Source organism: Polypterus senegalus, chromosome 14 (assembly GCF_016835505.1).
Source record: "Polypterus senegalus isolate Bchr_013 chromosome 14, ASM1683550v1, whole genome shotgun sequence".
Classification (NCBI taxonomy): Eukaryota; Metazoa; Chordata; class Cladistia; order Polypteriformes; family Polypteridae; genus Polypterus; species Polypterus senegalus.
The window spans coordinates 2,135,088-2,145,701 of NC_053167.1; the positions used below are offsets into that span (position 1 = coordinate 2,135,088).

The 10,614-nt window shown below is 42.2% G+C and overlaps 1 protein-coding gene across 1 annotated transcript; it reads left to right on the forward strand.

Moving 5' to 3' along the window:
* The first annotated feature begins 6,632 nt into the window (after positions 1–6,632).
* Positions 6,633–8,684, forward strand: si:dkey-78k11.9 (P2Y purinoceptor 1). Its single transcript, XM_039735818.1, has one exon. It carries the CDS (start codon positions 7,065–7,067, stop codon positions 8,166–8,168), a length of 1,104 nt encoding a protein of 367 aa, XP_039591752.1. The 5' UTR covers positions 6,633–7,064; the 3' UTR covers positions 8,169–8,684.
* The last annotated feature ends 1,930 nt before the right edge of the window (positions 8,685–10,614 follow it).

Genomic DNA, 10,614 nt, shown 5'->3' on the forward strand with positions numbered 1-10,614 from the left:
GAATTATCGTACGGGCTGGAGCTGCCAAGTGGATATACCTGCACAAATACATCATTGATTGAGTGCAACTCCTTTTTACTTTCTCATATACCAAGTATAGAGAAAGTATTAGAATCGTCCAAAAATTCAATTTCGAGATTTGATGAATCTCAATGTTTTAGACCTCCCTGAGTCCAAAAATACAATTTTTTGAATTATGTCTGTGTGTGTGTGTACTGTATGTAAACATTATAGCTTGAGTACGCTTTCAGTTAGGTCAACCAAATTTTGCATACAAATATTAGGTACAAAACGTAGATTTCTATCAACATTTGAGCTATTTCCGCTAACGGGAAGTGATACTTTTTTATTCATGCAGCTGCAGAGTCTGATTTATTCAACTTTACTTTTATACAGTAATAATTGTTCAAAATATTATTAATTTGATTTGATTTATTGTCTATGGTTTTTTAATGTACACAATATAAAAATATAATCATTGTCTTGCAGTTTACTCCTCAAATATCCATCCCTATATCTGAGTATACGAGAAAGATAGGGGAGACCACTCCTGATTTTTCTAAAAGTACAGACATAAGATCAACAGAACTCAGAAAACAGTACAATTGATCCACAATTGATCCACTCATCCGACAGGCAGACTTAATGATTTCACATCCTTCTCCCACCCCCAGCAACCCACTCCAAAGGAATGAAGTGCTCCAGAATATAAGTTTAGCGCCATGCCGGCAAGTCGACCACTCTACACTTGCAGCCTTAGTGGCTGTCTTTGCATAAAGGCACACAATAGGTAGCAAACTTTTATTCCAACACTTACTGTAGAAAGAAAATATAAAAATTAGGAATGAAAATGAACAAGAAATAAATAATGAAAAGAAACAACACGTACCGCAATCTTGTATCTCACACCCCACCATTACCATTCGCGACCTCTCCTGATATGCACAGCGACAGCAAAACCAGAAGGAAGCAGATAGATTGTCATGTGCTGTATAATTGACAGATTGATCTGAAAGTCCATTTTCTACATCCTCTTATCCAGAGCAGAGTCATGGGGAAGCTAGAGACTATCAGCAACCATCGTAAACAAGGCAAGATCAATCCTTGGACAGAGAGAGCCAGCCCATCACAGAGTCAACACACACCAGGAAACAATTTAGCATCGCCGGTCCATCTAACATGAATGTCTTTGGATTGTGAGAAGAAAACTGGGAGCACCCAGAGAAAGCCTTCACAGACACAGAGAGAACAGGCAAACTACCATGTTAAGTAACGGCACAAACACTGTGCCACCAAGCCACTCCATCTGAAATATTTATAAGTAGATACATGTGACTGGCACTATACAAAATATATAGATAAGTAGATATTCTAGCTGATATATAATTTATAGATGTACCTAAAAAAGAAAAATATTGTACACATAGTATCGAAATGCACTCTGATAGATAGATAGATAGATAGATAGATAGATAGATAGATAGATAGATGTGAAAGGCACTATATAATAGATAGATAGATAGATAGATGTGAAAGGCACTATATGATAGATAGATAGATAGATAGATAGATAGAGATAGATAGATACTGTATATAGATAGATAGATAGATGTGAAAGGCACTATATAATAGATAGATAGATAGATAGATAGATAGATAGATAGATAGATAGATAGATAGATAGATAGATAGATAGATACTTTATTAATTCCAAGGGGAAATTCACATAATCCAGCAGCAGTATACTGATACAAAAAAACAATATTAAATTAAAGAGTATTAAAAATGCATGTAAAAACAGACAATAACTTTGTATAATGTTAACGTTTACTCCCACGGGTGGAATTGAAGAGACGCATAGTGTGGGGGGAGGAACGATCTCCTCAGTCTGTCAGTGGAGCAGGATGGTGACAGCAGTCTTTCGCTGAAGCTGCTCCTCTGCCTGGAGATGATCCTGTTCAGTGGATGCAGTGGATTCTCCATGAGTGGCAGGAGCCTGCTTAGCACCCATCGCTCTGCCACAGATGTTAAACTGTCCAGCTTCATTCCTACAATAGAGCCTGCCTTCCTAACAAGTTTGTCCAGGCGTGAGGCGTCTTTCTTCTTTATGCTGCCTCTCCAGCACACCACCGTGTAGAAGAGGGCACTCACCACAACAGTCTGGTAGAACATCTGCAGCATCTTATTGCAGATGTTGAAGGACACCAGCCTTGTAAGGAAGTATAGTTGGCTCTGACCTTTCTTACACAGAGCAAGCATCAGTATTGGCAGACCAATCCAATTTATCATCCAGCTGCACTTCCAGGTATTTATAGGTCTGTACCCTCTGCACACAGTCTCCTCTGATGATCACGGGGTCCATGAGTGGCCTGGGCCTCCTAAACCACTAGTTCCTTGGACTTGCTGGTGTTCAGGTGTAAGTGGTTTGAGTCACAACATTTAACAAAGTCTTTGATTAGGTTCCTATACTCCTTCTCCTCCCAGCTCCTAATGCAGCCCACAATAGCAGTGTCATCAGTGAACTTTTGCACGTGGCAGGACTCCGAGTCGTATTGGAAGTCCGATGTATATAGGCTGAACAGGACTGTAGAAAGTACAGTCCCCTGCGGCGCCCCTGTATTGCTGAACACAATGTCAGACCTGCAGTTCCCGAGACGCATATGCTGAGGTCTGTCTGTAAGATAGTCCACGATCCATGCCACCAGGTGTGAATTTTCCAAAGCCTCGGGACTCTCCCCTGTTCCTGGCTCAGGTTGAAGATGCACTGTAGAGGACTCCCCAGCTCTAATGCACAGGCCTTCAGCAGTCGTGGCGATACTCCATCTGGACCTGATGCTTTGCTGGCACGAAGTCTCCTCAGCTCTCTGCTCACCTGCACTGCTGTAATTGTGGGTGGGGATGTCTCTCCTATGCTGGTATCAGCAGAAGGATGGTTGGAGGATGCAGTACTCCAAGGTGAGAGTGGGTTAGGGTGGTCAAACCTATTAAAGAAGTTGTTCATTTGGTTTGCTCTCTCCACGTCTCTCTCGATGGTGGCACCCCACTTCGAGCAGCAGCCAGTGATGATCTTCATCCCATCCCACACTTCCTTCATGCTGTTATTCTGCAACTTCTGCTCCAGCTTTCTCCTGTACTGCTCTTTCGCCGCCCTGAGCTGGACTCGGAGTTCCTTCTGCACTAACTTCAGCTCATGCTGATCACCGCCTTTAAAAGCCCTTTTCTTCTGGTTCAAAAGGCCCTTGATGTCACTTGTAACCCATGGCTTGTTGTTAGCATAGCAGCGTACTGTTCTTACTGGAACTACAATGTCCATACAGAAGTTGATGTAATCAGGTGTGCAGTCAACAGCCTCTTCAATATTCTTATTATGTGACCCCTGCAGGATATCCCAGTCTGTAGTTCCAGTCTCTCAGAGCCTGCTCTGCCTCAGGGGACCACTTCCTGAATGAGCGTGTAGTTGTAGGTAGCGCCCTCACTCTTGGTTTGTATTGAGGCTGAAGCAGAACCAGGTTATGATCTGCTTTCCCAAGCGCAGGCAGCGGTGTGGCACTGTATGCGTCTTTAACGTTTGCATACAGTAGGTCGATAGTCCTGTTTCCCCGGGTGTTACAATCCACATACTGGGAGAAGGCAGGTAATGTTTTGTCCACTGTCACTTGGTTAAAGTCACCAGTGATTAGCACAAGCGCCTCGGGGTGCTGCGTTTGTAACTAAGCAACTGCGGAATGGATGACGTCACTCGCTATCTCCGCGGAGGGATGTAAACAATAACTACAATCACGTGTCCAAACTCTCTGGGCAAGTAATAAGGACGTACAGTTACGGCCAACAGTTCAATGTCCCTGTAGCAAGTGGAGATTTTAACGTTTACATGTCCTGAGTTGCACCACCTTGTATTGACATAGAGAGCGAGTCCTCCTCCTTTCTTCTTCCCGCTGGTACTTGCGTCTCTGACTGCTCTAACTGTGCTAAACCCGGGTAGCTCCACATTAGCAGACAGACAGACAGACAGACAGACAGACAGATAGATAGATAGATAGATAGATAGATAGATAGATAGATAGATAGATAGATAGATAGGCACTATATAATTAATTATTAGATAATATACCTAATTACCTAATATAGTGTCTTTCAAATATTTTAAAGATAGTTTTGAAAGACACAATTTATTAGGAACAGTAGATGAATATATCATTTATCTACCTACATGCCTTGTAGAGTGCCTTTCTGTACTTACTGGTATCTTTTTGATATTTGTATAGCACCTACTTTGTATAGCACCTACTTTTATCTATCTATCTATCTATCGGTTTGTGGATATTCATTATTGGTTCACATTGTCACGCACACGCTTCAGACGGTAACCTACCAGGCCTGTTAGAGGCAAACACTACCACTTGACGGGCCACTGTCACTGACGATGTCATCTCCTTTTCCACCCACAGCTCAGAGAAGATGGCCAATAACGGCAATTGACTCCTAGTCTGAGAATTATAAGACTGAGATGTTCCCAAATGATGGTGTCACATTTGGGAAAGAGTGGATTGCCAGATGCAGTGCCACTGTTAACTGAACCATACCCCGTTCCGGAGTCTATATGTCCTGTTTATTGTTCCTTTTTGTGGCTGTTCATTTCTGCTTGCTGTTGGAAGTTAGCATCCCAACATTTCTTGTTGGACTGGTTTGTTCCCTCGGTCAACAGTAACACATATTAGATACTGTATGTCATGGGGCATATGAATAATGGGTGTTGACATATAAACTATAATGACTTCAATGTAGACTTTATTTAATGTATTGGTGTGTTCATTCATCAGTTGTAGTGTCACAGGAGGCAAAATCTGCCACAACTCAGATTAGCTGCTGGTGGAGGGAACTTTTTTTAGACTTAGGTGATGTCAAAAATCGGTCACCCAGAGACTGGTGCTCGGACCCCTTCTTTTTTTAGTATAAATAAGTAATCTGGACAAGAATATAATCGATAGGCTGGTTAAGTTTGAAGATGATACTAAATTATGTGGTAGGGCCAATAATGCAGAATCAGCTAAATTGTCACAGAGGCACTAGGACAGCATACAGGATGGGCAGATATGTGGCAGATGAAACTTAATGTAAGTAAAAGTAAAATATTACATGTAGGAAGCAAAAATGTTAGTTTTGAATAACTCTGATGCTGTAACAATATATTTCTAATAGTCAAAATAAATCATTGTCTGTAGATATTTAATTGAAGAAGGGTGTCGTACCATGTTAGCCATTATGGATGCATACTTGAATATTGTAAACTGTTCAGTTAGCCATTTCACTTGACTTCATTAACTGAAGAAGAAAAACTCAAAAGTTAGTGTTTGCTTAAACATTTAAAACTCTTTGCTTTGCAAACTCCAGGTTTACACAAATGACAAGTGAATCACAAACGACACAAAAGTGAGTCGTTTGACAGTCATAATTAAACATAACCTGTGAGTCCTTTCCATCTCTCTGGATATAAAAAGCCCACTTTTTAAGAGCCAAAGTATTTGTTGGGCAATCACTGCTAAAATGAAGACAAAGGAACATTCTGCTGATGTGAGCAACAAACTCATTGACATACACAAGGCAGGTAATGGCTACAAAAGAAATCGCTATAGCTATTGTGCTTTGGTCATAAAAAAGGTCCTGGATAAATAAACTGTGTTTATTATTATTATTATTATTAGTAGTAGTAGTAGTAGTAGTAGTAGTAGTAGTAGTATAGAAAGGCACTGTATTAAGTACACTACATAGATCACCTGTCTATTTGCCTACCTAATGTAGCACCTTTCTATACTATTTCTAAAATATTGTGCCTTTTGATATATTTGTAAATGATAAAACACCTACCTATCTTTAAGTTATAAATAGTACCATGCATCTATTTATGCAATAAGACCTTCAAATCTATGTATTTGTCTGTTTATCACAGATGAAAATCTACGGGTCGTCAAGGGAGCCTGAGCCTATCTTGGCATAAGCCAGTGAAGGACTGGGCAAACGCTGCCCGCTGACATGCACACCCGCCAATGCAGCCGCCTATCAGTCTAATACACTGTGCGTCTCACTGAAGTGTAGAGAAGACACAATCACAGGAACAGGCGCTGACAGGAGTATTCTTTAAACGGCGAGGTAGCAGCTTTAACCGCAGCCTCAGCTTCCATTCATTCTCGGACCCCTTAACACCCATCCCATCTCGGGAATGTCACGTGTAAGGCAATAAATAATCTAGACGGGCGACCGCAGAACAGAAAAACGTGAAAGTGACACGGGGAGAACGTGCAACCTCCAGACAGATAGATGTCGAGACGGGCATCACAGTGTCCCCCCACTTTAGTGATAACGGGTTTTTTTTTCTTCTTAGTATTCGGAAGTTAATTTGCTTCAGATGTAATACGTTGGAATTCACCGCCTCAGACGTGACGGTTACAAGGTGCTTTTCATTTTACGTGTCTGCTTTACTCTGACTGTATTCGTCGGTAATTCCGAAAGTGAAACAAGTGTGCCTAGAGTTGCCAGTAGATGTGGACAGCTAAAGCCTCCAACTGCCATAATCGCTGTGTAATATCTGAAGAGGGCGGGAGTCGGGTGGGGTGGGGGGTTTGAATGGCAAGGCGTGAGCAAAAGCGTCGCAAGTGGAGGGTGGGAACTGAGGAGGAAGCGAAGACCGCAGCATGCAGCAGCCAACCTTTCTGAGAAATGCCAAGTGTGACGCTTGTATTCGTCTCGCACCAGAAGCCTCGGGAGACACCGTCTTCAGTTCCCCACTGGATATCTGGAGGCCGAACTTCTCACAGGTGTCTGCCCTTTCCAGCCTGGTGATGGTCGCGCTCTTGTGTGCTCACTGCCTTTGACCGACTGACTTGCTCTTCACTCGAACATTCTTCATGCACACGTGCGCAGCGCATCGATGGTCATCTGTCACCCCCAGTGAGAATTTAATTCGCTCTTCATGTTGCATTTCTGGGCAAGAAGCTGGGACGATAGTAGCACGTGTGACCTTTATCAAGGATCTGCGGTGAGCTGCTTTTCTCCGCTTTACCGATCCAATGTCCGCTGATAACATGCATCTGTCATTTACCGCAGCCGCGTCGCTTCGAGACGCCAACTTTACCACTCTGCAGGAGCCCGCGGTGAACATTAGCCGGCAGCTGTGCAATGTGGGCAAATCCTTCACGAGCACTTTCTTGCCAACTGTTTATATGATCGTCTTTTGTGTCGGATTAATCGGAAACTGTCTGGGACTGAGGAGTCTGTTCCGTAATTGGAAGAGACTGGGTAGCATCAACCTGTTTGTCCTCAATTTGGGGGTGGCGGATTTGCTGTACGTCTTCACCCTGCCTTTCCTGGTGCACTACTATGCCATGCACCGACACTGGCCCTTCGGACCGAGCTTCTGTAAAATAACGCGCTTCTGTTTTAATTTGAACTTGTACGGGAGCATCGGTTTTCTCACCTGCATCAGCGTGTACCGTTATTTGGGGATTGTCCATCCCATGGAGGTAATGGGGCGTATCCGAAGCCAACACTCGCTCTGTATTTGCGCCTTAGTTTGGATTTTGGTCATTGCTGTAATTTCTCCCGATTTGTATTTTGATAAAACATTACCGGGTTTAACCAATGGCAGTTGCTTTGACACCACTACTAACGATTATATCTCCGCATATTTGCACTACAGCCTTGTCTGGACCATCCTGGGCTTCTGCGTACCGCTGGTCATTATTTTGGGGTGCTACGGACACATCGCAATTGTTCTCTCTAGAAATAAAAATGTGGAGCCGTCGCTGAAGCAAAAATGCCTGAGACTTGTTGTGATTCTCGTCGTCCTGTTTGTGGTTTGTTTCATTCCCTACCACGTCCTCAGGAACTGGAACTTAAGAACCAGGATACTGCAGTTACAGGGACAGTGCAAGCCGGCATTCGGCAGGATCTACATCTCTTACCAAGTGAGCCGGGGACTGGCGTCAATGAACAGCGCCTTCAACCCCCTGGTCTATCTGATAACCAACGACGACTTCCAGACGCGAGTCAGCGAGCTTAGCCAGCGGGCTCGTCGCTCGGTGGCGCTCTTGACAGGACGCAAAGGGCCCGAGGGACTGCTGGATAAGTCGGACTCGAACGAGATGAAGACTCTGGACGTGTGCGAACAGTGAAGAGGGATCGGGGTGTGAATGGAGCCGAGACGACACCCCGCCCTCTTTTCTTATTCAAAGTGACCCTCGTCCTCCGCAAATTAGCGAACATTTGAGTGCGAGAGACGAGGTGGGACGTACGGTATTTACATAGCACTTAGTCAAGGCTGTGAAGTTTCAAAGTACAACTAAACAGGACATCATTATGGTAACGTTTATTTTAAACTCTCTGTGCCTTTTCTGCTTTTATGCAGTTTATTCCTCCACATACAGCGCCTTTCACCTTAGAAGGGCAGCTTGTTTTTGACTCTCCTAAGTGTTATTTACCACAGCAGGACTGCAGAAGGAATGGCTTGGTGTCTCTGATGCTGAGGGACTTCTGCAGATAAACTGGTAAAGTTCAAAATCTGGTTGCGTGACTGTAATACATGGTTAGCTTTGCTTTCCTCATGTCAAACCACAATGTCACTTTCTGCTAGAGATGCAAATTCATTTTCTGAATACAGTAAAAAAAAAAAATAAAAGAACACAACTGCTGACATAGTTGTCTTACTTGAATGTGAAGGGTGCTTTAATAAAATTTAGAAAACTCATCAAATTAGGCTCTGGTGTAAATTTGGCAATTGCTATTGTACTGCAATGCAACTCTTTAAAGTAATCCCTTCAGCTGCGTAACTTGTGTGTTTCCAAATGGTTTGAAGTATCTATCTATCTATCTATCTATAAGAACATTGAGCATGGAAAGGCTCTATATAAATACAAATAAATAAATAAAAATTATTATTATTATTATTATTATTATTATTATTATTATTATCCATCCATTATCCAACCCGCTATATCCTAACTACAGGTTCTGTTGAAGCCAATCCCAGCCAACACAGGGTGCAAGGCAGGAAAGAAACCCCGGGCAGGGCGCCAGCCCACCACAGATTATTATTATTATTATCTGTTACATAGTGCCTTTCACTCTATCTATCTATCTATCAATTAATTATATAGTGACTATCTATCTATCTATCTATCTATCTATCTATCTATCTATCTATCTATCTATCAGGTTGAAGTGGTGTACTGATTTGTACAGATTTTTAAAAATAAAAGAAACTTGTGAGGAAGTTTGCATCTCTGGTAACTGTCAGAGCAATAATTAGAAACTTTCAACAAGAGTGTCAAGTGACATAACAGACTGAGGTCAGGGTGGGGTTTCCGTTTTGATATTTTAGCTTAGAAAGTGTCAGGAAATAGTAGGGGCTTTTAGTGGAGGAAAATAATTTTATGAGAAATAAAATCAGTTCTCCTTGAGGTGCTTGTAACGGCTTTTCTAGTTTGCTTGTCAGAGCAAATATGCGATTAAGGACCTGTCGTTGCTGTTTTCTTTTTCATGTTCACTCATCCTTCCATTAACACACATATTTAGTTGGGGTTGGGGTTGTGGGGCCTGAGCTTATTTCTGCATCTTTATTTTATACTGGGAAACACATAGACCTCCAGCCCTCAAATAAATGTGGTTCCTGTAAAGCAAGCTGAACTTTTCCTTTTTAGCAAGTCAGTGCTTTGTTTTCACTATAAACTAATCTAGCTTCACAGTGATCACATTGGCAATGTAACCTTCCAAAGTCGTTCTCATTTGTCAGCGTGCATTTCTCTTTCTGTTTCCCGTATTTAGCGCATTCTTTGATGAGCCTGAAGCTCAACAGATGTTGCTGCTTTTTTTCCTTCTTCCTGTTACAGAGTTCTTCATCACAGGTGATGATCAATAAACACAACACTGACACTCACTTATGAATTCAGAAGATGTATGTATTGTGTCCTGGAGGATTATCAATAGATTGGCCTGTGAGGACCGAGGTTTCATTACAATCAACACACCAGGCAGACACTCAGCAGATGGTGCTGGTTTTTTGGTTTTTTTTGCCATGTCACTTTGTCAGTTACTTGACTTTTCCAAAGTTGCTTACATTTTTTGACTTGTGAGAACTGATCAGGTCATAAGATTTCAAAGTTTAAGCCCCAGTCCTTCCAAAGTGCCAGCTGGTTGCCACACCCTGTGTGTTTGGTACTCAGCAGATGCCACAGCTGTCATTCTTCTTCCTATCACATAATCAGGTTATGCAGTTTGCATCATGCTCAGTAGATGTCGCTGGTCTTTTTCTTTCTGTCACATTTCACTCTTGATCACTTTGCTGTCAGACACAAACAAACTTCAGTCACTTTGCCAAGATTGGCGAAACCTCAACTTTGTTGATTTTACCGCACGTATCATATGATAAGCTTTTGATTTAGACTAAGATCAAAGTTCTAGCCCCAGTAGTTCACTAGTAATTCTGTGACAGAACACAGACCTTAGCATTTTATATAGAGAGAGAATAGATTGCACTGTTTAAAATACAAACCATCACAGTGTAATTTACTAGGGTAACACAAAAGTGTATCAAAGTAAGTACAATATCAATGAATCCTTCAG